The 27,332-nt window shown below is 49.6% G+C and overlaps 12 protein-coding genes across 12 annotated transcripts; 4 read left to right on the top strand and 8 right to left on the bottom strand.

Moving 5' to 3' along the window:
• Window positions 1–338: 338 nt before the first annotated feature.
• On the bottom strand, window positions 339–2,881 carry N7518_009032 (uncharacterized protein; the record flags this gene model as incomplete). Its single annotated transcript, XM_057189959.1, has 2 exons — window positions 339–2,708; window positions 2,774–2,881. 2 exons carry the CDS (start codon window positions 2,879–2,881, stop codon window positions 339–341), a joined length of 2,478 nt encoding a protein of 825 aa, XP_057037615.1.
• Window positions 2,882–3,428: 547 nt separating this feature from the next.
• On the bottom strand, window positions 3,429–5,324 carry vosA (the record flags this gene model as incomplete). The annotated part of the gene is made up of 10 exons (XM_057189958.1): window positions 3,429–3,686; window positions 3,758–3,901; window positions 3,953–4,295; window positions 4,347–4,455; window positions 4,508–4,554; window positions 4,605–4,689; window positions 4,741–4,886; window positions 4,938–5,007; window positions 5,119–5,186; window positions 5,278–5,324. The coding sequence occupies 10 exons, from the start codon at window positions 5,322–5,324 to the stop codon at window positions 3,429–3,431; spliced, it is 1,317 nt and encodes a 438-aa protein (XP_057037614.1).
• Window positions 5,325–10,181: 4,857 nt separating this feature from the next.
• N7518_009030 (uncharacterized protein) lies at window positions 10,182–13,639 on the bottom strand (the record flags this gene model as incomplete). Its single annotated transcript, XM_057189957.1, has 4 exons — window positions 10,182–12,826; window positions 12,900–12,947; window positions 13,018–13,097; window positions 13,161–13,639. 4 exons carry the CDS (start codon window positions 13,637–13,639, stop codon window positions 10,182–10,184), a joined length of 3,252 nt encoding a protein of 1,083 aa, XP_057037613.1.
• A 661-nt stretch (window positions 13,640–14,300) lies between these two features.
• Window positions 14,301–14,823, top strand: N7518_009029 (NADH dehydrogenase [ubiquinone] 1 alpha subcomplex subunit 1; the record flags this gene model as incomplete). The annotated part of the gene is made up of 5 exons (XM_057189956.1): window positions 14,301–14,348; window positions 14,402–14,494; window positions 14,560–14,563; window positions 14,641–14,735; window positions 14,803–14,823. 5 exons carry the CDS (start codon window positions 14,301–14,303, stop codon window positions 14,821–14,823), a joined length of 261 nt encoding a protein of 86 aa, XP_057037612.1.
• A 143-nt stretch (window positions 14,824–14,966) lies between these two features.
• Window positions 14,967–16,038, bottom strand: N7518_009028 (arylamine N-acetyltransferase family protein; the record flags this gene model as incomplete). The annotated part of the gene is made up of 3 exons (XM_057189955.1): window positions 14,967–15,473; window positions 15,528–15,573; window positions 15,638–16,038. 3 exons carry the CDS (start codon window positions 16,036–16,038, stop codon window positions 14,967–14,969), a joined length of 954 nt encoding a protein of 317 aa, XP_057037611.1.
• An 864-nt stretch (window positions 16,039–16,902) lies between these two features.
• N7518_009027 (RraA family protein) lies at window positions 16,903–17,909 on the top strand (the record flags this gene model as incomplete). The annotated part of the gene is made up of 5 exons (XM_057189954.1): window positions 16,903–16,959; window positions 17,021–17,096; window positions 17,159–17,508; window positions 17,571–17,669; window positions 17,742–17,909. The coding sequence occupies 5 exons, from the start codon at window positions 16,903–16,905 to the stop codon at window positions 17,907–17,909; spliced, it is 750 nt and encodes a 249-aa protein (XP_057037610.1).
• Window positions 17,910–18,214: 305 nt separating this feature from the next.
• On the bottom strand, window positions 18,215–19,850 carry N7518_009026 (3-ketoacyl-coA thiolase peroxisomal A precursor; the record flags this gene model as incomplete). Its single annotated transcript, XM_057189953.1, has 3 exons — window positions 18,215–19,013; window positions 19,072–19,522; window positions 19,580–19,850. 3 exons carry the CDS (start codon window positions 19,848–19,850, stop codon window positions 18,215–18,217), a joined length of 1,521 nt encoding a protein of 506 aa, XP_057037609.1.
• A 473-nt stretch (window positions 19,851–20,323) lies between these two features.
• Window positions 20,324–21,127, top strand: N7518_009025 (YdcF family protein; the record flags this gene model as incomplete). Its single annotated transcript, XM_057189952.1, has 1 exon — window positions 20,324–21,127. The coding sequence occupies one exon, from the start codon at window positions 20,324–20,326 to the stop codon at window positions 21,125–21,127; it is 804 nt and encodes a 267-aa protein (XP_057037608.1).
• Window positions 21,128–21,986: 859 nt separating this feature from the next.
• On the bottom strand, window positions 21,987–23,393 carry N7518_009024 (uncharacterized protein; the record flags this gene model as incomplete). The annotated part of the gene is made up of 3 exons (XM_057189951.1): window positions 21,987–22,844; window positions 22,902–23,236; window positions 23,294–23,393. The coding sequence occupies 3 exons, from the start codon at window positions 23,391–23,393 to the stop codon at window positions 21,987–21,989; spliced, it is 1,293 nt and encodes a 430-aa protein (XP_057037607.1).
• Window positions 23,394–23,774: 381 nt separating this feature from the next.
• On the bottom strand, window positions 23,775–24,264 carry N7518_009023 (uncharacterized protein; the record flags this gene model as incomplete). Its single annotated transcript, XM_057189950.1, has 2 exons — window positions 23,775–24,190; window positions 24,255–24,264. The coding sequence occupies 2 exons, from the start codon at window positions 24,262–24,264 to the stop codon at window positions 23,775–23,777; spliced, it is 426 nt and encodes a 141-aa protein (XP_057037606.1).
• Window positions 24,265–24,908: 644 nt separating this feature from the next.
• Window positions 24,909–25,293, bottom strand: N7518_009022 (uncharacterized protein; the record flags this gene model as incomplete). Its single annotated transcript, XM_057189949.1, has 2 exons — window positions 24,909–25,165; window positions 25,260–25,293. 2 exons carry the CDS (start codon window positions 25,291–25,293, stop codon window positions 24,909–24,911), a joined length of 291 nt encoding a protein of 96 aa, XP_057037605.1.
• Window positions 25,294–26,186: 893 nt separating this feature from the next.
• N7518_009021 (uncharacterized protein) lies at window positions 26,187–27,059 on the top strand (the record flags this gene model as incomplete). The annotated part of the gene is made up of 4 exons (XM_057189948.1): window positions 26,187–26,297; window positions 26,408–26,711; window positions 26,833–26,894; window positions 26,952–27,059. The coding sequence occupies 4 exons, from the start codon at window positions 26,187–26,189 to the stop codon at window positions 27,057–27,059; spliced, it is 585 nt and encodes a 194-aa protein (XP_057037604.1).
• Between the last annotated feature and the right edge of the window lie 273 nt (window positions 27,060–27,332).

The following is a 27,332-nucleotide window of genomic DNA, read 5'->3' as shown; positions in this document are numbered from 1 at the left end:
GTTTTTGACCGCGGTACGTGACGGATCATCTATCCATGGATAAGAAGGGCTGGATCCAGGGTCTAGCGGAGATTAAGCTTATTCGGATGGTTAAGGGTAGGATTAGGGTTTAAGACTGATGTTAGTTGAGGTTACGTACAGACGCATTCTCGATACATAACAGGAATACACTACTCAGATGGAGTAAGTATAGCTACATGTACAGTGACTAATCAATAGATAATTGTCCTTATGTTTGCTATCTGCTAACGGCAGCGAGGCTGCACCTGATTCTGCGGTTTCCCATCATGTCCCGGTATTCTCTCCTTAACGATACTGAGCCATACCATCGTCGAAATTTACTCACGCGCAATTGGTCCTCGCCATCCGAGAATGTAATCAATGCGGTCTCTCAGGGGAATTGGAGTGACCTCGGCAGGTGTGGTGTTGGCATGCTGCTGAACTTCAGGTTGAATCAGCTCAGGCTGAAGATTTGACTCTGCCAGGACAGTCTCTGTCTCTTGCACCACATCAGCATTGGTAGTAATATTTCCTGCGTAGTCCACTGGGCCATAGACATGCGCTTCGCGGGAGACATGGCTGAGCAAAAAGTACGACGAGGAGATGATGTGGACAGACGCCAGGAAAACAAGCAATTGAAAGAAGAAGTTAATCAGAGTCCATAAGGTCCACAGACCGCGTACACGGCGTGACTTCTTTCGCTCAGCGACTAGAGTCTCGAAAACTGTCGATCCAGGAGCTGGAGTTTCCGCAACGGTTTGCGTACTTGTAGACCTCGAAGCTGGAATTTTACCAAATAGAGGCTCAGTCAGTTCAAACTTGGGAATGGAACCATCTTGGAGATATGGAGGTTTCTCGACTTCGGGCTTAGAATGGCTAAGCCCGGGAACACAGATATCTCCTAATTGACCACATGAAACTTCGCATCTAGTATCAGCATTCTGATACTTTGGAGGTACAGCTTCATGCTTGGTAAATTCATAATCAGGGGCATAGATGGCGTAATCTTCTTGGAGAACAGTTTCAGCATCACTGCAGCTGAACGTGGTCTTGATCCATGGCAACCAGGTGATAGCCTTGCCTCGGGGCAGCTTGATTTCCCACGACACCGTGAACATGTCCAGAGCTTGGGGGATGCTGATAATATTGATGCGTGAGATTCCAGTCCCATCTGCCGCTGGCAGCTGAATAGAGTTGATCAGAGGCTTTTTATGTGTAAAAACAGCGTCAAACTCGCCGTCCGGGCCGCCATGCACAAAAATGCAGAATTTGCACTGCTCGGCCCAGAAGTTATGATTGATGAGATCGATGGAGCAAGCAGCGTTGTATTTGATCAGATAGGACGGTGGGTCGCCGGCCTCTGCCACCTCGGCCCGTATGAGTGTGTTGACTTTGTGGTCCTTGAGTTGTCCGAAGCATTCTGCATCGCACTTCCGGAACGGAATCACGAGGTTTCTTCCACCGTAGAACTGGGCCATCAAGCAGCTTTCCACGAGCGTATGTCTTTTAAAAGACGAGGTCATGAATTCCATTCCCTGACCCGGGGGTGTTCGGAAGTAGAGATAACCAGACTCGGACTGGGCAAGTCGAGGCAGTCCACTAACGACCAACTCCCACCAATCCCACGATTTTCCTTTCTGTAGCCTGACCGTGAGCGAAATCGCGATTTGGTATGTTGCAGGGTAGATATTGGGAGGGGTCTGCAGGTAAAGAATGTCATTGTCCAATAAGATCTTGGGCTTGTGCTTTTCGGCAATTTCTGCAGCCGTCTGGGGCAGAGGGAGTCCATGACATGAGAAAAACGATGCCGATCCGATGGATTCAAGGGGAAAAAGCAGGGTCTCAATTTCTTTGTCACTTTCTTCGGTGTCAGAAAGGCTTCCGTGGCACACACAAGTAGAAAGTGTATCATAATTCCGCTGAAGCAGGTTCTTTTCGGTGAGCGGCTCGGTGCCGCTCAAGTCAATCGTGCTGAGAGGAGTTTCTGCATTGCACCAAGGAGAGGTTTCATCTGGCTCCGGTACATTTCCAACCGCCGCTGCATTGCCGCTTAGCGAGAGATGCTCAGATGTAACGCTCGGGGAACCTGGCACATGACTCGGCCCCGAGTCTTGAGGCAACGGCATGTTCTCCAGCACCACGCTAGTTTTGTCCCGACTAGCAGAACGACTGTGAGTGGGAGTAGAGCTGACGGCGTTCTCGATGGTGCTCGGCGGATCGATGTTGGTCATCATAAGTTTGTGGCGGGTGCCTTGATACTCATCGTCAGGAGGGATAGAGTCAGGCAGAGAAGCAGCCTTGGCAGATCTCTTGCGAGGGATCGCGGAGCTCGGGCTACCCAGGCTGTTGATCTGGCTCTTGGAAAGGTCAGAGAGGGTTGAGCTATCCGAGCTATCTACCCGAGTGTGCATCCCCGAGATATTATCAGTACGACGAGAGATACGCCGAGAATCATCATCCCACGAACCATCGTGAACAACAATGCTCCCGGAATCAGAAGCAGAGATGTTATCGGTAGGGTATCTCTCAGTCTCATCAGCATATTCTTGGCCAAACCAGCAAGCCTCTTTCTCAGGTGGAGTGTCGATTTCATAGTGGGATTGGGCTTCAGGCTTCAACTGAATGACCCAAGACGGGCTTTTGGTGGTGTTTGGAGACTGGACATTGAGAATTGGTAGATTCAGGTTTGGACGGCCGCAGGTTTGTAGCTTAATTCATTTCAGATGACAGTCAGTACTGAGATCCAACTTGAGGGTTGGTTTTTCAGCATTACCTCCATGGAGATCGTGATAGACACTGGCTCTTCTGGAATGCCACTCCAGTCGCACCACACATCGAGGTTGCTGAGAGGGCTGTCGTTGGGGTCCATGGTGAGGTCCATGGTGGGCTCCATGAGATGAAATGGAGATGATGGGGAAATGAGAAAGGGAAGATACACGAGAGGAAAGATGATGAAAAACAAAAGGGTAGGGAGTAGAGAAGTGAAGAGGGAGAGGGAGTGGAAGGTAGCAAACATTAGGAAGGCACGTCAAGATAGTAAACCATCCCAAGTGATGGGTTTATGCTTATTCGTATAAAGTTCCACAACATCCCTACTATCTTGGAAAGATCAGATCATTAAAGTCTTACATCGTCAATTAAAAAAAAAACAGGAGAAGCAGCACTTGCAATTAGCCAGTGATACTGCTTTTAAGGGCCTGTATATACAAGAAGGGCTTAAGAATAATCTCACTTTTCTCCCAATCCCATGAAAGAAAGACCTCCCCCTTTTATCCGCCAGCGCCTGTAAAAATGAAAACCTTTAGCCACCCAGTTAAAGCATCAAGCATAAAAAAGAGAATAATGAAACAGTCCTCCCGGTCTATCAAGACAGAAGGAAAAAAAGAAAAAGATAATATCAAGCCAGAACGTCGAGAACGTCAAGCAAATCATTGGGGCGTTCCATTCGGGGAATCGGGGTGATCGAAGGTGGCTGGGCCGGCCACGGAGCCAAATCGATCGCCGTCAACCATTTGAGATGGAAGAATAGGGGTATTCGCCTGGTTTTGGTCGAAATAAGCGCGCGTGGATCCATTGGTTCCTTGGGGATAGTCGCGATTCCGCTGTAGAGGAGGAAGTATAGACGAGCTAGGGGGTAAGCCAGTTCGGACATATCCCTGAGCCATCATCCCTGTCGAATCCGGGGTCTGTCTCGGGTCCAAAATCCTTAGCTGGGTATTCTATTCCACTCTCACTGGTTCGCAGAGGGGTGTCGTACAGGAGTACCAGGCTGGTTCATCGCCATCAGTTGTCCCACAGCGGCCTGCTGCTGCTGGGTGGATCGGCTTTGACCGGTAGGATCGGGAATCTGGGACATGGGGGCTGCTTGCATGCCCGCTGATGATTGCATTCCCGGGTACATCTATCCAAGGTCAGCTCAAAGAGCTTCCAACTGCCAAGGGGGGATACGAACCGCCGCATAATCAGGCACCACCTGCCCTGTGGGGTAGGTCTGCATGGCGGCAGGCGTTTGGTAGGTAGCTGGCTGACCAGCGTACATAGCAGCCGTTGACTGGCTGTATGGATCCATTTGACGGGCCATTCGACTATCAACATCATAGATGCCCTGCTGTCTGCCATAGTCGATTGAAGTACGATGACGCTTGACTGGCGGCTGCTGAGCGTAGTACCCATAATCTCGGGCCGTCGGCGGATAGCCTCCATAGCTAGATGATGGAGGAATCTGCACCGACTGACGCTCCGGAGATCGAGTAGGGACTGGTGGATGAAAGTCGTCAGGTCTTGTCGATCGTTTCCTGCGGCTGTTAACTACAAGCTTTCACATTCCTATGAGTTGAGGGACGTACAACATGGTGCGAGGCTCTTTGCGAATGCGCAATTTCACACCTTGATCCGCAAATGATCGGGAGAGGTGGGTTGACTCCATCATGCCAGGGAAACTCTTGGGAGGGGATACTGCAAGCTTGTCAGAACCTCGATTCCAGCTCTGTCCCCGGGAGATTCGTACCAGTGAACCTTTCTGAGATGACGGTCTTCAAATAAGACACACGGTCCCTGTTGGCTTGTTAATTTGAATCTGGATTAAGCTCCCGACCGTTACTCACTTTCGCATCTCGAACAAGGTAAACTTCAGACGAAAGTCGCCCTCAATCTTGACCGAGAGATCTCCAAAGACGAAAAAGCCGCCATCTACAAACTCGTCAGTGAATTGGCCCCACTCGAAGACCAGCCAGAACTAACCGCTGTTGTCCACATCCTTCAACCGGTGAAGTGACGAAACTAGGGTTCCTGCTAATGCAGTCGACGGTGCGACGGGCACAGGACGCTCTTCTGTTGAGTCGTACAGACTGCAGCACATGAAGTAGTACGGGCTTTGCAGGTAATGTCTGCGCCAAAGTCAGCCAGCCGCGCAAAGCCACGGTGAATTGCACACTTACTGTGCGAGGTAGGTGCCCTCCTCTCGCACCCGGAGCTGGACGATCGGGGGCGGATCGATAGGTTTGCGCTCTGCAAGCGTGATTAGAGTCGGTTTTTCGGTCAGTTCCGTGGGCCTCCGCTTTACAGAGGACTAGCTAGGACTAGGAACGAGAAAAGAAGGAAAGAAAAGAGCTTCCATACCTTTTTCCTTGCCCCCCGCCACGCGGGCCCGGTTGGGCTGCTGGCGAATGATCAAGTCAAAGTCAGAACTGGTGTTGTTCAACATTGTCAGTGGGATTCCCTGGACGACCGCGTAAGAGTTACGACCCTGTCAAAGTAGACACGGGAAGAACGACTCACCCCTGAGCTTCGCGCGAGAGAGAGGCGTCGGAGAATGTCGCACTCATCAAGACGAGTCACGGACAAACAAGGGAAGGTGGAGAGAACCCCCGAATTTTGAGGTTGCTTTGAGAGCGAGTGAACCAGCCGATACGCAGTGTCGATCCTCGGGAATACAGAGACCAGGAGCAAGTGATCTGTGGTTTTACAAGGGAAAGAGTGGGAAAGGAAGGGAAGGAACGGGTCTTTGGACCGACAGAAATCCAGTGGTCAGCGAAGATAAGGAGCGAAGAGAAACCCTGGACGAGTCACGATGTCGTCGGAGAGGGGTGGCAGCTGTAGTGGGGTAATGGGATTTTTTTTTCCGTTTCCTCAGCCTTCAACCATGGACGAGCAGACAAATGAAGGACGTTGGAGAATAGAGAGAGTGAGGTTGGTTGAAGGACGGATGAGGTTGAAGACGAAAACGGAGTGGTGTCGTCAGTTTGCAAGCGGAAAGAGCCAACCGAGCGCGGTTCCAGACAAAAACCTTAGGCGGCTCTCTCTCTGTATAACGGCGCCCCGAGAACTGTCGATATGCCGACCGAAATTGGACGCGCGAGAATTTCGCAGTAAATTGGGGGGAGGGAAAAAAATTCATTCAAATTCAGAAAAAAATTCAAAAAAATCAATTGGATCACAGCCTTCCAACTCTCTCAGTTGTGAACAAATCAGAGTCGAGAATCCCACAAAAAAGGAAAAAATCGACGAACCCCGTGGGATTCAGTTGGTTTTTTTTTAAAGAAATCCGAAAAAAGGGAGAGAAAAAAGGGAAATGCAAAGATACCCAGATATTCTACCACCGTAGCAATATCTTCAAGGGAAAAGACCTGAGAAGACCGGAGGTGATAAAGTCCAAGTGTGACTGCCTGCCTGGAGGGGAAAGGAAAAACCAAAAGAAGAAATGGAAAAAGAAAAAGAATAAAAAAAAGAATCGAAAAAGAAAAAGAAAAAGAAAAGAAAAAAAGACAAAAAAACAATTTAACCCGGAGAAGGCAGAAAAGTGGAAATAGAATTCAGCCAACCCACGGTTGGGCGAATGGCGATCCGGATGCGTAGTAAACCGCTGCCTCTCTTCTCGTTCTCGTTGGTCCGACAGAGAAACGGCGAACCGCTAGTCCGTTAGTCCGCGTCTGGGTTCTTTATGATCGTACAAAAAACCCACAAGGTTGGCGCCGGATATGCAGGTGATCAGACCCGGTTTTCTTGTCCGCCGTAAAGGTGTTGGTCTAAACGCCAGGTGGACTCGGGCCCTGGTCCGGCGTCTAAGCATTCCAGTCAAAAGTGGAGATATGCACGATCAAGCCGCATCGCCTATGTCCGGGGATTGCTGCTGCGTCTCCACTCGATCTCAGTCCTGGAATCATTAGCCATGTTCGAATAATATCAGGACACCTTTCGAAGCCCACGAACTGCCCAGCTCGGATATCGCTGCCGCTTGTCAACGAAGGTTCCAACCATGGTTGGGCAGCCTTCCTTATGTCATCCCGAACCAAAGAATGTCAGGCCCTAGACCTCCCACATTCGCTTGGACACCCCCCAAACAAACAAACAAAAAAAATGGAAGAGACAATACCTTTTTTCGTGCTGCCCTGAATGCTCCTTTCCGTGAGAAATCCAATATTCGAAGATCGCGCGTGAATTCTTCGGTTGTCTTGTGCGTGGATCACTCCCTGGAAGACGCGAAGGAGCTCAGGGTGAAAAGGACTCAATCCGCGCGCGTTCGACGACTCAGGTCCGACACAGTCACAGATTGCCCAAATGGTCGAGATCCCCAGTCACAATCGCGTGTGGCACGTCGTAAACCCCGAGAGCGATGGTCGAGCACTGGTCGAGCACTGGTCGAACGCCTTATTCCGATCCGAGACGAAGCGACACATGCCGGGTCACGATGCAGTGGAAAGCGAGGAGAAAAATTGAGTCGAGGAGCGAAAAGGAAGAACCACGAGGCAGTGCCGGAGCAAGACTTGGACAAGACGTTTTAAGGGGGCAACAACGGATCACCGCACGCAGGGCTTGCCCCGTGATGCGTCACATTTCCTGACAGACCCAAGATCTCATGTCTCATGCAAGCTACTGTATGTCGACTGCAGTTGGGGGCGTAGACGCTGGTTGTTCCAGAAATCCCTTGGTCGAGCTATAGGCCGGGGCAGCGCATCAGCCAATGCAAAAACACACCGAAAACTGGTTTGCAGTCTTGCGGCTTGCGGCTTGCGGCTTGCAGCTTGCAGATCGCGTGTTTGCGTGATAAAAATAAACCGGTACTTTCTAGTATGGACTACGGTGCTCTGCGCCACACTCGCTGACCCTCGATTTGCGGCTGAGGATGTACGGTACTTTTCCCCCTTTTCAGACATCTTCCAGGTGAGTTTGGCATCGGTAATGCACAAGTGGATCCCATATCCTAGGGCATTAGTTGCTGTATCTTGCCGAGAACTTGCATTCCACACTCTCATGCCGGACCGCTTCGTCCTTGTCCTTTTCTCAGCATTTGCAAAAAAAAAAAATCTCAAATCCTATCTTGCATGCAGATATTCTCGAGTCCTGGGAGTGGCATCACGGCGCTTGCCAGCATGTGATACGGAGAGCTGCAGGTGCAGTTGGCCATGACAAGCATTCCTGTCACAGTTCACCTATCTCCGCATCATCCGAGCTCTGATAGCAACGATCATATGTAAGGGTGAGAACAGCAAGACTCAATTCGATCAGAAGGCGCCGATCAGCTCGACAAAAGTCCGGCCCCAACATTGAATCATGCAGCCAGCGTGAGATCGTTATTAGCGAGTCACTTGACTGGAGGGGATGGGACCCGCTGTGGGGGTTTCCGACAGCACTCAGCTCCCGAGAACAGCGTCTGCGATTCGCTTAACTGATAATTCCCATGGACAAAAAGGGGGAATCGAATAAGGAGGGGGAAAAAAAGTAAAATGAGGGGTGGAAAGGCGGGAAAACACGCCCAGGGTACCGACATTGTTTGCTCTGACTGGGGTTGAACTGTTGGTTCTTATGCATTGCATCACACCCCGACGACAAGTTCCTGGGAATGCAGTCGATAGGCCCGAAAAAAAACTCGCAGCCCTAGACGCATATCATGATGCGACAAGCAAGCCGCGCTGGGAGCACGACCTGTCACTTCCTTTTGACTTCCGGGATTCGGCTCCGGGGCCAGGACAGAAGTCCCAACTCTCGATCTCGGTCATGGCGAGGAAAGCCATCATTTCCTCTGCTGCAGAGACATGATTCAGGTGAAAACCAGCATGACTCATCAAGACCGATGGGAATAATTGGGCGAAGGGTTGGCCGTGACATTTGTGCTAACAAGTCGGGAGACACGAAGAGAGAAAAGAGAAAAGAAAGAAAAGAAAGTTCGAGTGCGAAAAAACGCAAAAAAAATTAAAAAGTGACCGCCAAAAAGGAAGCGAATTTTTCGATTTTTTTTCCTTTTCCCAATTTAAAAGTACAGCGCACACCCTGACCCAAATCCACAGCGGCCCCGACAGGAAAAAAAAAAACCCCCCGGGAAACTTGTTAGTGTCGGGATGGCCAAGTTAGTTAGTTACAGACTCCAGACTCCAGTCAATAATAGGACGAAAGGAAGCTCAAAACGGGACCCGTGGAGATCCAATCCACAAAAAAGCCCAAGTAGCAACGAACCCCTGTTCGGTACTTCAACAACACGAGGTACGGAGTTGCCGTGAGGGAAAGGGAAGAAGGGAAGGGGGGTGCCGCGATGGAGCACTAACTAACCAACTACAACATACATACGGAGTACTCAAGACGGTAACTGTACGGAGACGGGAGAAGGGGAAAAATTCCAGATTCACGCAGACAGACGAAGAACCTCACAGTGAACAGGTAATATATCTGACAGCGGCATTCTCCATTGGGATCCAGTGGTTAGGCGCTACTGTGTTTATGCTTAAATGTTGGCCCTGCGATGGTTCCGTGGTGGTTGGGCGGTGGTTCCATGGTTGTGTTCCCTCCCTGACAGCTGTCCGGTCCGTGTTGGCGCCGTGGCCGCCGATCTTTTGTCGATCGGTGCTTTGTCGGGACTATACTTATTACTTACTTACTATATTATTGCACTGAGGTGATCTTGTATTCCTCTTTATTTTTTTAATTTATCCTTCAAGATGCTACTACTAGTAGTTAATTAGTTATTACCTGCGCTCTGTATTGGTCCCACCGTTCACCGGTATGGCCTGAAATCCTCCCGTTGTGACTCGATAGGCTCTGCAGTGTAACTCGTATATAGAGGGGGTCTAGGACTACATACAATTGGCTACAAGTTATTATTGAAGCTATCAAAAATATTATTGTTATCTTCTTTCTCCAATTTCGGCATTTTTACAGGTCTTTCCTATTTGAAAATTTCAACCAGCATTCCTGCGACAGGACTCTTATTCTTGGATATATCATGTGCCAGGCACATCTACTCCGTATGTACACTAGAGCAAAGAGCTACCCAGTATTTGATACATTGACATGAGACATGCTAATCACACACTGTACTCATTCATCGCAGCTAGATAGAAAGTAGAAAAGAAACACCCAAGCAAAAAAACTCCAGACACCCTGCTCCGTGCTGGATGAAATCCCTAGAAAATGGACTAGTAAATGAGCCAGAGAGGATCGACGAGTATCGCATGACACTCATTTCGTCCCCGGACACCCACTTAACGTAACGTAGCCTTTGAACAAGAAAAGAAATGGAGAAAAAAAAATATTAAATCGAACGGTGGGACGGTGCAGTTCCCGGAAACACGTGAAAAAAAAGAGAAGGGAGAAATAAAGGAATCGGAAATTTCGTTAGAACAAACGCCCTATCCACATGCGTAACTTGCTTTGCAGGCAAAAAAAACCACGAATCGTCAGCTTCAAGATTATCATGTCTGCATCACGACATCCCCATCCACTTCGTACTCGGCGTCAATATCTGCGTCTGCATCTGCGTCTGAATCTGCGTCGGTGCCATTGGTAGTGGGCACGGCCTTTTGGCCCTCACCTTTGGAAGCAGACTCTAGCTCGGCGGGAACCATAACGTGGATTTTCTCGACCAAAGCCTTCCGGACTGATCGCGGTCTCTTGGGGTTATCGCTGGATCGACGGGAGGCTGCTGTTCCAGGTGACCGCGAGATGGAGTTAGTTTTCTCGGGGGTACTAGGTGCTTCCGTATCGTCATTGGACGGCTCGGTAGCATCAATGCCATTCGTCTTGACAGGTTCCTTGGGAGCAGCATTTCCATTAACACGCTCCGGTTCTTTTTCGGTACCTTCTTCGAGTACAGGAGCCGTGTCCTTGGCATCCTCATCAACGACAGCTTCTTCCTCGACAACTCCGCTCTGTTCCGTTCCGTGACCATTAGCCTGGGTAGATGTTGCTTCAGCTGCGGGAGAGTCCGTGAGAATAGAGCTTCTCCCACGACGAGTGCTGCCTCCGGGGGTGACCATTGCCAGCCCGGAGGGTCGCCGAGGTGTGCCGCGACCGCCATTACGGGCAGCCGTGGGTGTCATTGACATGCTATTGATTTTGGTGCTACCAGATGGGCGGCCAGGTCTGCGTTTAGGGGGTGCTGCAGGAGGCACAGGAGGCCAAAGTTCGAACCGGGAGGGTGGGATTCCAGCGGCGGGGTTGGGGATTGCAGGTGGTTCGGGGTTGAACGCAGAATGGTGGGAGCCATTAGCATTAGGCCGCAAAGCCAATGTGGAAGGCGGTCCAGCGGAGTTTGCGAGAGTGTTTCCAACCGACGCATTCATCATTCGAATATTGCGCTCATAGTCGGTCGCTCTTGCCTCGGTCTCATCTTCATCTTCGTCCGGGTCCTCTCGGGGGGCGACGGTATGAATGGGAGCACGATCGAAATGAGACTGATTACTACGACCCATAATGTAAGGTGTCCAGAGCAGCGCATCTGGATTGAGCTGGACGTAGCCCTTGTTTTCCCAGCCACTGATGACCTCGTTGTAATATTTGTGATCGAGACGGATGGCGTACGTCTTGGTGATGGGATCCCGCACGAGAGCTCGAAGTCCCTCCAGGGCGGATACAATATCATCTGCCGTCATTCCTGTGCGATCAGACAGATCTGCAATGCTGACAGGCGTCTTCAAATCACGAAGTTGGTATGACAAAATCAATCGCCAATAGTTTCGGTACGACACCAGACCCATGTCGGAGAGAGGCTTCTCGGGCGATCCATTTTTGCCTTCGATGCGAGTAAGGAGGTATGAGAAGTCGATAAGGAGGTTTCCGTAGCCTTTGCGTTGATGGATAGGCAGAGTAAGAATGCAGGAAACGTTATTCGCTGAGCTTGGACGTTTTTCTTTACTGAAGTAGCCAACGAAATGGCAGCCCAAATCGTCATACTCAGTCATGACATAGAATAAGAATGGCTCAACGTCGTAGTAAAGAGTCTTGGAGCCTAGGAAAAGTTTCGCAAGAAGGCACAGATTTTGACAGTACACTGGGTTCTTACGCCCATCAACTTCGAAGATTGAGATCGATTGATCTCGATAAATCTCATCACCGGGGGGATGCTTCGCAGGACACTTAAGTTTATGGCGCCAGGCGACGAAGTCCGAGTTCATGTACTTGAGACAGAACTCGCAAATGTACAGAACACGGTTGCGGCTGTATTCCTCCGGGTAAGGCGCTGCATACCAGGTTTCGATTTCATAGCCACCAAAGTTGATAGACTTGATCTTGGAAGGAGGACCGGAAACCTTTTGTGATGCATGTGCTGTGGCCTCGCCGCTGAGTTCTGCTTCCTTCACTTTCTGTTGCCATTCATCTTCGGCTTTCAGACGCGCCTGTTCGAATCGGTCGCGATCGAATTGTGTGGGAAGTGTCCTGGATGTATCTTGTTCGCTTTCAGACAGAATGCCTCCATATGGTTTTGATTTGGCGTCGTCTGTCTCACGGTCAAACAAAGTCATGGAGTTATAGGATATGGGGGGAAGGGGAACGAAATGTGCCTGGGGTTCTGGGGCCACAGGTGGCGGCTTTGGTGCTCTCTTCTTCTTGCGTTGCGGTCGGATTTGAGTGCCTGTTATTTTGGACATTTTTGCCTCGTCCAGCCGGAACCCAATAATCAATTTTCCAAACTGCCTAGTTACCACGCGGCAGTGCTCTCGGTCCACTGCGCGAGTTCGTCTCACGCGTACAGAACGTGTCCGAGCAGGAGATTGGACATCACCATCAGCAATCGCATCCCCCTCCAAGGCCGCATCATTCAAAATTGGGTTATCGGAGCGGAAAGATGTTTGTCGAAGTCTCTTTCGAAGCACAGGTATGTGTTCTTCGGCCTCGATTGATGAGGCCTTTCGCTTTCGAAGCGATCGCGAGCTATTGAGCATCTCGTCGTCAACGCCTGTGTTGAAGATAGAATGGAATCCCTCGTCGTGTGTGCCAGCGTGCGCAGGCAGAAGCTCTTTGGGAAGGGCCGAGGCTCCGAGTGTGGTTTCTGTCGTTGTATTTATTATCGGGTCAGGCTCTAAATTGTTTTGAACACAGCTTGGACACCTCCATGGGCCTGTGTTGATGTTAGTGCGTGTAAAACATCGGAGCGGGATAAAGCAGAGATCGAAGAGCATGTGTTTGCGTACCATCCGTTTCATCAAATGCTTCTTGTTCCCGAGCGCATTGCCGATGGGCTGTTGGGGTATCGAGTCAGTGATGATTCAAAATAAACAGGTAAAGGGCAGGGCAAGCAGCGTAACGTACAGTGATCACCACAAACAACACAAGTGAGCCATTCCTCAAAATCTTCGCTTGGATCGTGTTCCTCGTCTTGACTGCAAACCCTATTGGTCCGTTAGTACAAACATCCTGATTATGCGCCCAGTGCGGCGAGCCCTTCCACTTACAAGCAGTTTGAGCCACTGCGAATATCAGTCTCGACATCCTCGCGACCATTGCTCTCAGCTTCCCAGTCTTCGGCTTCTGACTCGTGGTCGCTTGATTCGGGTTCTGACGCGTCACGTTCATTTGCCTCAAACCCGGGGTCGGCATCTGCATCGGCTATCTCAGACTCCGCATAGTCTTCTTCAGAACCCGCGTCATCGTCGGGTAGCTTGACAGCTCCAACAGGTTCAGCCCCATCATTGTCATCATCATCTTCCCCGTTCAACTTGATGCTGCCGTTCTTTCCATCCGCAGCTTCATCCGGGCCATCCTCATCAACTTCTCCAGTGTATGCTCGGTGGACGGCATCTTGAAGCCGTTGATCCATTTCATACAAGTCAGTCTCTTCTTCTCCCTCCGCATCTAGATCGCTATCGGCCGGGTCCACAGGCGGGTCAAGTTTGCCCGATTCATCGTTCGCTGGCGGCACCGTCGCCGCCATAGTGAAAGTTACCGCCACCGCCAGGTTGAGCACAGTAGTGCTTATTGTATGCGCTGAGGCTAACTGGGGTATTTTTTTGGTGAAAGAAGCTTAGACTGATCGAAGCACCCCGCTGACGTCGGCGCTGATCCGGGGGTGCATCTGGATCAAAAGCGGGTTCGAGGCTGGCTAGAGTGGTACCGAAGATATTCGCGAACACAAGTATCGATCGGGATTGACGCTTAAAGTTTTCAGGCGCAAAGTTGAAGCTAAACAAACAAGAGGTGTCAGTCTGCGGCTGGAGTGGCTAGGCATCGCAAGCGCGTCGCAAAACAGAGAAAACTTACCCCAAAAGAAACCAGTGCAATACTTGATTTAAAAGCGTACCAGACGCGTCAACTGGCAGTCCATACACCGGGGCCTGTCTCTTTTACAATCGAATGCGATTTGCAGCGGCCTTCACGCCCCTTGTCCTGTGAGTGTCGTTGCAGCGTGCTGAGTCAGCCCAGGCTAAACCACTTCGGGCGGGGGAGACCTCAAGCCCGTCGCTGTAGGAAGAGACACTCCCCTCCACACTCTCCGCGATCGATCTACTCTCCTCAGTCCGTGAGAGGCTTTGTGGCTCCTGATTCTATTTTGATAGCTCTTTCCGATTATCTACATACCCATACAACCGCACACCATGGGTGTCCCTTTTGAGGCTCTGATTCCCTATGGGATTATCATGACCGTACGTATTATTGGTCAATGCCTGCCGAGACTATAGCTCACCAATCGCTATAGATGTTTGGTGTGACTGGCTACGGTCTCCACTATGTCAAGCGTTTTGCCAACGATGGCAAGAAGGCGCGCTGGAACCGGGACCTGTGGGATAGAGTAAGTGTTTCATTCTCGTCGGCTGCGGTCGGGACTTAGAGGCACATTAGCTAACAATTTCACAGCAAAGTGAGTGATTACGAGACTATCGGCCGACCCAAAAGCGCCTAGGAAAATCATATGAGACTAATCCCAACCAACAATAGTGATGGAGAGAGACCTGCGCATCACAGGCTCATTCCGTGGGCAGTCCAGCAACCACCAAGCACCCACCGGATTCGAAGTCAGCAACCCTTGGAAGGTACGAATAACAGATCCCCTGTCCCTTTGGTTCCAGGCTCCATGCAGAAACGCTGACCGAGACATAGATCGAGAATCGGATCTACTAGTTTCAAAATGCAACCTCTTTTCCTTTACGTTCAATGTCTGCGCCTTCCTTACCCCATGATCATACATATCCACTGCAATTTCTCTAGAAACGTCGTTGTACCATATCATTTGTTCTCTTGGATTTCCTAGTAGTCCGCTCAGTCTACTTGAGCTCCGAGGTCATTCCCCGAATACCTTGGATCTCACTCTCACGGAGATGCATATCGAAATACTCGGCCAGGGCCTCGACGCGGTCCTCTTCGGTCTCCAGCACCTGCAAGATCTCCGTTTGCCCACGCAATCTCATCTTGACTTCTTTACCCGACATGATGCACTGACCTACGATCTCTGTGCCGCTTGGGCCCAAAAGCATTCGCATGCAGACAAAGATCTGGGTGAACCAGCTTGTTCGGCTCTGGCTGGATTCGAAGTTCATGACGCTGAAATCCTGCGGTAGAAACTCCATATCGGAAAAGCATATCTGTGGCAACCACTTGCTCTCGGGGTTGTATCTTGTTTGGTAAATCCAGATCTTTTGGCTTGAGTTTGTGAACTCAGCAATGCTTTCTCTGACAATACGCATCTCAGATGGTGCGATAGCCGTAGCAGTAGCACCTTCTTGAAGTAATAGTGGAGCAGTGGCACAATTGTTTCCAAAGCCGACATCAACCTATCCATATCCGTTAGCATGGTTCATACGCTACAGTAGACCTTCATGCCATACCATGTACTTCTCCCCTGCGATGATCACAATCAGAACCATATGTCCACTTCGGATCAATAGTGTAAGCTCTACTGGGAATACTCGGAATGCTAAACCGTCGGAGAACTTACAATGGCAGATATAATCCATCATCCACTCCCTTCGCCGCCGCATGACTGACTCTACCTCCAGTGGCGTAAACAAGATACCCCAGGGACCGCAAGACAATAAAGAAGATGCCGGTGTTCTCCATGCAATACCCATCCAGCCGGCGCTCCACCATCTTCTCAAAGAGACATTCCGGGTTCAGAGATATAGTATGATGCTGCGAGTAATGCAGCGCTGAATTGCCCCATGGGATGGAAGTGAGATGCTGCCTTTGCAGCTCACCCAGCGCAGAAAGTGCGTCATTCTCGATATTCTGGCGGAGATGTTGAAGAAGATTGCCCTGGGATCGGGCGGAATGGGAGTATCTGATTCGGTTCAAGTATAACTCCAGCTGTTGATCGGTATATGTGGGTTTTTGTGCCATTGATGGGGTTCCTTGTTGGAATTTGTGTGTTCAAGAGATATAGGAACTGTCTCTGGCCATTGAGAGTCGGAATTATTCGATTCTCTCTCTCGAGGACTAGTTAACTATGTATGTCATTGGTATTTTGATGACCAATATTCTTTCCCCCACACTTTCCCGCACATCATTGCCTCCACGCGCAGCTTATATAGTGTCTGGCTGGGTTTGTGCATAATTCATTTTGTAGATGCCCACATACACTTTCGAGTGTTATCCGCCGAGTCAATCTGTATAGCTTAGAATAGTGTACATAGAAAAAGATGACAAGGCACATTCTATACAAATGAACAGACATAAACGACATAACTATGGATATGCATGAATAATAATTCCAACAAAAATCGCAATGGAAACACTAGTCCCTGTACTTACAGTACTAATAAATATATTTTTACTCTGTTCCTGTACATATGACATGTATATTGTTCCTTGATACCCCATGTTTCCTACAGGTTAATGTTATCAATCACCTCGGCTATGACCGCCGCTTGTGAAGAACAGAATTATCTAGACATAATTAACAAATTTGTATATAAGATATAGAAAATAGAGAATTTGATTGTTACTACTCTCTCAATATCTCAAGACTAAGCAATACATAGGCTTGTGAAACGTACCTTTACACGCTCCGTGTAGATCTCCGATGATGTAGTATTCATCCGATATCCGGACCTACGGACATGTGGTTCGATCAGCGAATATGAACCTTTAGCTCATCACATTTCTCTATTACTTCTTGTCTAAACTCTACTTTGTACAGTCCAGCATCTACCCAACTTCAATAGCAGATTGCCCCTCCCACCGTGAACCCCGCATCTGAACAAAATGGCTACGCTAAACGAGCAACTTGCGACATTGACTGCGAACTACTCGCCCTGCGATGTATGCCAGCGTTGCTTTCCATAAATCGTCAGACGATGCATCTAACATTCTAATTTCCCAGGTATCAGACGCCCTCATCAAGCTGCAAAAGACACCCGAGGGCAGCACAGCAAGAGCAGGCTACCTCGCAGATCTAGGTAAACCATCGGCAAAGCCTCTGACTATAACTCCAATAACCCCACTTACATATATCCACCAGTGCCATTCTCGCCCACGACAGGGCGGAATGAAACAATGCCCAAGATTGCGGCTCCGGCCACAACATTCAAATTCCTGGCCAAAGACGCCAGCCCGCCAGCAATCGCGACTGAAAATCCCCAGAAGCACGGCTTCCCGCCGGGTAAGCACTGGGTAGATCACGTCGGCGCATTTCAAGAGTCGGATTCCTCTGGCGCTGGATCCATCGTTGTCATCGAGCAGCCTGAGGGCCAATACTGCGCTGTGACGGGCGGGATCATGGCGACCCGGATGAAAGCCCTCGGGATCAAAGCCACGGTTGTGGGTGGCCGTGTCAGAGACTTGAGGGAATTGAAAGCCACTGGACTTCCGGTTTGTCGTTGGTCTAATGGGTTTGTTGGTAGCGTTACTGATTAATTTTCGCATGGTGGTAGATCTGGGCTCGTGCTAGTTCTACTGTTGGCACCAATGCCGAGGCCAAGGCTGGTGCTCGTGATGTGCCTATCACAATTGGTGGTGTCACTGTTTCGCCTGTGAGTTCTAGTTTTTGTGCTATTCGATTGTTTCATGTAGAGTTCAGGATCTAATTATTGCAACGCATTTAGGGAGATATCATCTTCTGTGACCCCTTGGAAGGAGTGGTGGCCATTCCTCGCGAGCTGCTCGGCCAGGTGCTTGAGCTCATGCCTAAACTCACTACCATGGATGAGAAGGCCATTGAGGCCGTTGCGCAGGGAATGAGCGTCACTGATGCTTTTAAGCAATTCCGCTGATGGCCTACTTTCAGCCGAATGTATACAAAGGTATAAAATTTGGATTGATATCGATGTATTCAGATGCAAGCTATACTACAGGCAAAATCTGATACAGTTCACTGACGGCTAAATACTGCCGTAGGTAGTGGACCAGTAAGAACCCTACAGAAATAATATTATCAAATGTATAGCATATATGCTGGTCCAATCTTTTGGTATTCGAAGTATACAATACATAACGAGAAATCTGTGTATCCAAAAAAGAAAAAAAGGGCTAAAAGCCAAATCGCTGTGCAAATATACAACCGAAACTCAAGTTTCGTTTACTCCGACACCCAGACGGCGGCCATGCCCATACCGGTACCGATACACATACTGGTGACACCGATCTTCTGGTTTGTGCGCTTGAGCTCAGTAAGCAATGTGCTGACCTGGCGAGCACCAGTGCAGCCAAGAGGATGGCCGAAAGCAATAGCACCACCCTTGGGGTTAATCTTCTCGGAAGGAATGCCGAGCTCATTAATACACCAGACACACTGGGAAGCGAACGCCTCGTTGATCTCGTAAATGTCGACATCATCCTTGGTGATGCCGGCCTTCTCCAGTGCAATGGGAATAGCCGCCCAGGGGCCGATTCCCATGAGCAGGGGCTTGACGCCGATGACGCTGGCAGCGACGTACTTGCCGATGATCTTCTGGCCCAGACGCTCGGCGGTGGACCGCTTCATAAGGAGGACGGCGGCAGCACCGTCGGAGATCTGGGAGGCATTACCGGCGTGAATGGAGCCGTCCTTGGAAAAGGCAGGCTTGATCTTGCCCAATGACTCGGCGGTGATACCCTCGCGGACGCCGTCGTCGGCCTTCACGGTGATAGTCTTCTCCTCGCCAGTCTTGGGGTCGGTCCACTTCACGTCAAGGGGCGCGATCTCCTCGTTGAAGAGACCGGCCTTCTGGGCGGCAAGAGCCTTTTGGTATGAGTGGGCGGCGAAAGCGTCTTGGGAAGCACGGGTGACGCCACGGTCCTTGGCCATGTTCTCGGACAGGACACCCATGGGGACCTTGCAGTTTGCGGCCTCGGGGTGGCTCTCGAGGAGGTCGGAAAACTCGGTCACGGCACCGGGTCTGTGTTAACCTGTTAGTCATGATATCGAACGAGGGAATGCCAGGGTTTGAAACATACCCGTACTGAGAGGACATGCTCTCAACACCGGCGCCAATGCCGACATCGATCATGCCAGCCTGGATGGCGTTGGCAATATCGGCGATAGCCTGGAGACCGCTAGAGCATTGACGGTTCAAGCTCTTCACGGCGGTGCTCGCTGGGAAGCCGGCCACGAGAGCGGCAGCACGGAACTCAGTAGCACCACCACCGGGGGCAAGGACGGAGCCGACAGCAATGTCCTGAACGACGCTAGGGTCAACGCCGCTCTTGTTCAGAAGAGCCTTGAAGACACCGGCAAGCAGATCAGCACCAGCGGTATCCTTGAATCCACCCTTACCACCCTTGGTGAAGGCGGTGCGCAGGGCACATGTCACGACAATGTCATCCGGGTGCTTCTCGATGATAGCGGCGGCTCCCTTCTTGCCGCCAGGGCCGAAGTGGGAGGAAACCTGGTTCAGACGTTGCTGGGCTATAGATAGAAGTTAGTTTGCTGATTCTATTTCGATTATAACTTGGAACAAGCCACCAGGCACGAAGTATTCTGTTAAATACATGCCCATGACTGTTACATGCACAGCACTTACCGTTAGACATGACTTCAGTATGTTATGGAGATATGGGAGAGGTATGAGGATTAAAAATAGGGCGAAAGCGAGGATAATAAATCCAAATATCCGGGGAAGCCTTGATTTATAAATCAGGCCCGTGGAGTCGGTGGTATTTCCCCTTTGGACGACTGCCGTTACTGGCCGTTGTCGCATTCTGGGAAAGTGCCGAGGTCCATTTAGCCGCATCATTGTTGATCCGTGGAAGTCACGGGATCTCCGACGTGGGGCATGTGAAATCAGATATCACATGCGAAGGTTTTGCGACGTCATGTAAAGTAGATCGGCTCGGCATAAGATGGTGCATAATATCAATATTTTTCAGGTGTTGTTTGCACAAAAATTCTTTCTCTAGACTAGTATCGCACTTTGAATACGGAGGATAAATAATATGTGTCCACGAATAACTCGGAATGGCCAGATTAATACCTTTGAACTTTCTTCATCCTCATATATCAAGAAAGGAAAGTTTATTCTAATCACATCCCCTGATAGCTCAGCTGGAAGAGCGCAAGACTGTAATTGTCCTGTTCTGTAAAGAACCTGTCATCTTGAGGTCCCTGGTTCGATCCCGGGTCAGGGGATTTTTTTGTATTTTTGTGCTACATACAAACTTTGCCTCCCTGGTGTGATTTCTCCCTAACGAACTACTTCGATCCAACACAATGACCGCAAATTCCCATACGGTCGCGGATATCAATCTGTTGTCTGAATTTCTCAGCGACAATCAAGTACAAAATCTCTCCACGACATCCCCAGTCGACTGCATTGTCATATGCGCCTCAGCGGTTCTCCACAGTGCCGAGATCCTCTTCAAGGCTCTTCAGCAAAGACCATCTCTTACCAAAGCTCTCGTACTGTGCGGGGGCATCGGGCACTCGACCGAGCTCCTTTACGATGCAGTGAAATCTCATCCCGCCTTTTCGCGGATTGCAGATGAGATCCAAGGTCTCCCTGAGGCCAAAGTCCTCGAACGAATTCTAGGCGAGTTCTTCGATCGATCTCTCATCACCAAGGAAGGATGTCAGATTCTCCTTGAACCCCTATCAACAAATTGTGGACAGAATGCTTCATTTTCTCGCAAAGTCCTCGATGAAGCGGGCTTTCGGGCACCAGCCACTTGCATTATCATTCAAGACCCCACGATGATGCTCAGGACCAGGGCATCGTTTGAGAAGACTTATGAAGGTGCCCAACCTCCACTCTCAGTAATTAGTTGCCCGGTATTTGTGCCGCAGGTGCAATTGTCTCGTGGCGGAGTCATTGAGTATTCAGACATGTCGCCGCCGTCAGAGTTGTGGTCACAAAGTCGGTTTTTGGGGCTTATCATGGGCGAGGTACCAAGGTTGAGGGATGATAAAGATGGTTATGGTCCTCGGGGACGTGGTTTCATTGCTCATGTGGATGTTCCAAGTCATATTGAAGCAGCTTGGGCTCGACTACAAGTGGTGGCTAAAAGTTCTAGATAGGGATATGGAGATATATATTGCGAATAACACACACTGACATTTGTTGTACCTTAAAACTACAAAATAGTCGGCCGCGTTTGCGGCCTCTGTCACTGAGAACAATATGATTCAGCCAGCTCGATGGTAGGGACTTATAGCCTTTGACATGTGTACTGCGATAGAATGGGAACCGAGGTATCATTATGGAGTACATACAGTGACTGTTCATAAGTTTTAACACCCCCTAGCCCCACATCCCTAGATTATGTAATATTCTGCCAGTCTAAAACTCCATAAATTGAAACTAGTATCTACTAATATGGCATATACCACCTCTGACTGTCAATGATAGCCTGTACTCGGTGAAGCATTGTCTCAGAGATGCTTTAGGTGCTTTAGATCAATTCATTTCCCATGCTTGCTGCGCATTTTGTACGGCGGTGTAGACTGTATAGGAAGGCGGTATATGGGTGGGGCTTTAGGGGGTGTTAAAACTTATGAACAGTCACTGTATATCTGCAATGCAAGTACGGCCCACAACCCCACTACAATATATATGTACCGTACACCGTGGGAGTCTGGAGTGAACTTCTTGATTATTTTAAAGGCTTAAAAAGAAAACACTCGGAAATTTTAAAGATATAAAAATAATCCCCTGACCCGGGATCGAACCAGGGACCTCAAGATGACAAGTTCTTTTTACAGAACGGGCAATTACAGTCTTGCGCTCTTCCAGCTGAGCTATCAGGGGATGTGATTGGTTGATTATCATATTTGAGTAATAAAAACAACTGGGCCTGACTTATACCCGCGATGTCCACTTTAACTTAATGACAACCTTGGAAGACTCAATTTCTTGTCAAAAATAAAGCTATACTCACTAATTGGTCAAGATCGGTGTATCTAGATAAGCCGGCGGCAAAACACCATCCAACTCAGCTTTGATTTGAAGCGCCAACGTCCTCGAGTGCCACCGGTGTTGCTGTGTATAGCCACCCATCACCCAGAAGTCATGAAGGCGTGACTGCCTCTTCCATAAGCCACGTATCTCGCCCTCGGAATCAACACCCCATGTGGCGTCGATGCGAGCAGCAATCTCGCGAGGGCCGAGCTTCTTCTTACTATTGGCCTCACCGTCCACGCTATTCTTGTCATTCTTGGCACCGCCGGGAGCCTGACCTGGAGAGCCTCCTAGGATCTCAGCGGCAGTTTCGCGCACGTTTTTATCAGCAAATCCCGTACACCAGATGACAGCATCCGCGTCAATATGACTGCCATCCGAGAACCGCAGCCCCATTGCCGTGTATGCAACAGGCTCAACATTAGCTTTGATACCAGCCTTGCCTTCTTCCAACAGCTTGGTACCGCCCACATCGACATAGTGTCCGCCAGCACGCTCGATCAGGTTCTGCATCAATGCACATTCTGGGTTGTTGCTGTCCAGGACGGGGAATCCAGCTGCTGCCAGAGCTTTGTAGCGATCTGGCTCCTGTGATGCGAAATGCGCAAACAAGTTGCGGGCGAATTGGGCATCTATGATTGTCGGGACTGTCATAAAACGGTTATCTGCGAGCTCAACGCCGGAATCATAGGCGCCTAGGCTGGCTGGGTTATCGACGTAGTCCACTGGGACTATGTATGTTGGCGATCGCACGTTCATTGTTGTTTGGAATCCTGCAGCGTAGCAATCTTCGAGGATGTCGAAGGCTGTATTGGCGGAGCCAATGACTATGACTGACTGGAGTGGAAGTAATACGGTCAATCTCGGTTCTTTTCGCATCGGAGCTTCACTCACCTTCGCCCCCTTCTCCTTCAGTTGCTCGGCATTCTTGTATTGCTCTGAATGAATACTGGTACCTTTGTACAGGTGGGAATCTGCTATCGATGGTATATTCATTTTTTGGGATGCAATACCTGCGGCCATGACAACGTGTTTAGAGATTGCTTTATGTTGACCAACAGGAGTCTGGAACTTGACTATCCACCGCTTAGTCGATGGATCATACTCGGTCCATTGAATCTGTGCCGAGGTGATCATGTTGAGATTGAAAGCCTTGACATATTGTCGTACCTGGGAAGCCAGATCCTCTTTCGAAAGACGGTGGGAAGTAAGGAGCTTCTGGTCATAGTCTGTTTCCAGATTTCGTATCAATCGCTCACTCAGATATCAAGACATGAGAAACTTACCCATATAGGGCAAGTGGCAGAGTGACGTGGGGACATGGAAACGCATGTTGTCATAGCGGAGAGCCCAGTTGTCCCCTGCGTGGACATTGCGCTCGGCCATGACACTCTCGACCCCCAATGCTTTAAGGCGCGCCGCAAGGGCGATAGCTCTTTATCATCCAGTGGCAGGTTAGCATGGATATTGTTCGAGGCTTTTTCGTCTTCTTACGAATTTCCACCTCCAATTATGAACACTTCAGTCTCAAAGCTCTCAATCCCACCAAATTGTCTTCCGGGAGAATGAAGCAAAGTCTCGTTCTCTTTCTGTATATCTAGATCTTTGAGAATGGTGCCGAGAACCCAGATTTTCCACTCTATCATGTCGTTGGCGCCCTTGACTGGCAGGAGTATCACCTTTCCTTTGCAAGTGGCAGCCGGTGAGCTGGTTTGAAAGGCAAGTCCGCAGTTAATGAATTGCTGTGTACAAAAGGTCAGCTACCATTCACCAAGCTCTATCTCCACGGGTCATGCCCACAAGCACTGGCGTCGCTTGGATAAATATGGCCCCGCCATCGACCGTTATATCACCCTTGATGACCCCCAGCTTGTTAGTCTCCAACAGACTGGCAGCAATTATGCCAGGTGATTTGAATGTCCGTAAGTGGTACGTCAGTGCTAGCTGATCCTTCCAATATGCCTGGTCCTTCCAGAAGCAGTCTTTCAGCGCCCCCGCATCATTCCTAGCCAGCGCGGTGTTCAGATTCTCCAAGACAAGTTGAGCTTGCTTGGTTGGTTCATAATCCGCCATTGAAGCCGGATCTACCATTCCAGGGGCGAGCAGAGGAAGTGGATTCTGAGCCATCAACTTGAGGAGGTCGACGCGCGGGGGAAACTCATCGTGCGACGGGGACATACTTTCTGTGGATCGCACATTAGTCTTGTCAGTAAAATGCCTACACACCGATCGTCTGATAACACTCACTGGCAGTCATTGTTGGATTGAAATAAATGATGTCTGGCTTGAGTAGGGTATGAAGATTGGACGGCCCTCCCTGATCAGTCGACCTGGCGATAGGGGAAATGTCCCGCATATTGGCCGATTCGTCTATCCCGTCTTCTGCAGCCTACATACGGGTTAGTGCAGCAGTGGTCCGTGTTTCCCGGTGGAACACGAGGCCTTGGGGCATGGCAGAGTATGTCTCCCCCGCAACTTTGACACCAATTTCATGCCTTCGATATTACCTTTTACTCCGTCGAGGTGCCCAATTTCCTTCAAATGATGGGTCATGGTACTTCGTTGGTTATTAATAGTCACTGAACTACACAATAAGCAGTCCTCATACGAGTTGAAACCTCAAATATGGGACCGTGCTTGGTGGGGGAGCCACTAACCTTTTCGTCCAAGCTTCAATTGATCGGCGGTGGTATGTCCGCTGTCGGGTCAGGTCTTCAACATCTGTGGGAGATCATCATTTGTTGACATGATTGTCTATGAATTGTTCATGATTGTTCCCTCGGGGTCTTGTTGGCTTCCGGTTTATTCGAATTGGTATGGTGCGCCCATAAAGCCTGTGAAGCCCGTCCAGCCCGTCTAGCCCGTCTAGCCCGTGAATCCCGTCTAGCCCGTGAATCCCGTCTAGCCCGTGAAGCCCGTGAAGCCCGTGAAGCCCGTGAAGCCCGTGAAGCCCGTGAAGCCCGTGAAGCCCGTGAAGCCCGTGAAGCCCGTGAAGCCCGTGAAGCCCGTGAAGCCCGTGAAGCCCGTGAAGCCCGTGAAGCCCGTGAAGCCCGTGAAGCCCGTGAAGCCCGTGAAGCCCGTGAAGCCCGTGAAGCCCGTGAAGCCCGTGAAGCCCGTAAAGCCCGTGAAGCCTGTGAAGCCCGTGAAGCCCGTGAAGCCTGTAGAGCCCGTGAAGCCCGTCTAGCCCGTGAAGCCCGTGAAGCCTGTAGAGCCCGTCTAGCCCGTATAACCCATAAAGCCCGTACAACCCACAACCCCATGAACCCCCATAGAAATCCACGTACATATTCACAACTTAGAGCTATAATTTGTATTTCGTTCATATACGACAAGCAACGACTCGGCGAATATTATATTTACCGAAATGCAAGGACCAAGCGAAATGAATGACCATAAAGTCGGAGTAAATATGAGAAGATGCACCTGTAATAGGTGAACAGCATAGAAAGCGTAGAAGGGTTAGAAGTAATTCTCAACGATAAAAGACATTGGGATGTTGAGATATGAGTTCCACCATGCTGGTCCTTGGAGCCTATGTAGTATGCTTGCTATACCATGGTTTGTTCATACGGACTAGCTAGCCGATAGCGCAGCCGTAGCCAATGGGTTCACAGCAATAGTAGCAGTAGAGAAGTAACTATTTACCGGTGAAGCCAAATCAATCGTATCAGCAGTGAGAGCATACATATCATTACTACTAACAGTTTTATATATTAGCCAACAGACCGAGGCGGGACGTGGGTTGTGCCATTGAAGAATTGGCCACGGACTATAGTCGCGGATATGAGAAGTCAGTTCTATACAATCAGACAGCTGGTTATCCGAAAAAAAAAAGAAACATTAGAGAGAAACCTCGCAGAAATCAGATAGGGCATACATACTCCATACGATCTATACAAATGGAGTTTGGGGAAATAAAAAAATCCCCTGACCCGGGATCGAACCAGGGACCTCAAGATGACAGGTTCTTTGCAGAACAGGACAATTACAGTCTTGCGCTCTTCCAGCTGAGCTATCAGGGGAGTATATGGTATAAGTAGCAGATTGTATATTATAAACCAAAACTACCTACCAGAAATCACAGTGATTCACGATCCATATTCCCAAGAACCACCAGCCAATATACCTCCAACCGAGCCGAAAGCCAAACAGACAACCAAACCAAGCAGATAAACACCCATGATCCGACGCGCCCTAACCGCCGCCTCATCAGCGCGCGCATCACCCCCAAGCACATTGACAAGCGCCTCAGCCTGCAAGCTCCAACTCACCCGGCCATCATGGCACCTTGTACGCGACCCGACCCCTCACAAAACAGGAGCATATGATTAGAATGCCCCTCGAGCGTATCTGCAAGCCCAAATCCAAAGCAAAAACTAACAGGAAAACCGCACCAACAGAGCCCCAGCACCACCCGCCTCTTCACCACCACCCCGTTCACAGCCTTCACAGCCTCACCACCAACGAAAGACCCCTCACCCTTCCGCCTCTCCGCAAACAAACCCGACTCCTCCCCGCCCTCGTTTGAAGATGTCTATTACAGCCCGTACCAGCCAAAGCGCCAATGGCCACCGGATATGTCCAAGCTGTCCCCGAAACACCAGTTTCGGCTTGAGCGCAAGTACCGGCGGCGCGCGGCGCTGAAGTATGCCCGGCCGAAGTTTATGAAGGCTGTTTTGTTGGGACAGTGGGTTGTTATTGGATGTGAGTTTTCTTTTGAGATGGGGTTAGGGTTGGATATTTGTGGATTGCGAATTGCTTATACACTTGTAATGGATAATGGGGTTGATTTTGAGGAAGGATGCTGACTTTTTATGATACGTAGTTGTCATTATCTATGCGGTGCTCTTTATGGAGTGGGAGTCGGATGATACTGCATTCCATGCGGTAAGATATCTCTCTGCAAATTATGCTCATTTGTGTCTTGACTAACATTATTTCTAGATTCGGAAAAGCTTCTTTGCTGGTTTACAGACTGTATTCTCCAGTGCACCACCTCCTGGCCCGAGAAAGGATCAGAAGGATAATACAGCGTCTGAGGAGAGCTCGTAGTCGAGTCATATTTGTGTCTGACATCAATATATTCTGTACAATATTCAACTAGATTCCCTACTTGCACCTGCAGTCTGCCAGAAAACTCCAAAATTCAATAAGAAAACTACTGTCGATTCATTTAATTCTCATATCTGTTCATCATTTGTCGTGAAGAAATCCTGTCGGAAGAACAGGCGTCGCTGTACCATGGAGAGAAGGAGAAAGAGACAGGAAACATCAACAGTCTGTCTCTTTCTCGCTTTTTGCTCCTTCGCCTGTGCCAAATATGGC

Source organism: Penicillium psychrosexuale, assembly GCF_028828465.1.
Source record: "Penicillium psychrosexuale strain IBT 29551 chromosome Unknown utg000005l, whole genome shotgun sequence".
Lineage (NCBI taxonomy): Eukaryota > Fungi > Ascomycota > Eurotiomycetes > Eurotiales > Aspergillaceae > Penicillium > Penicillium psychrosexuale.
This window is presented reverse-complemented; position numbering and strand designations above follow the sequence as displayed.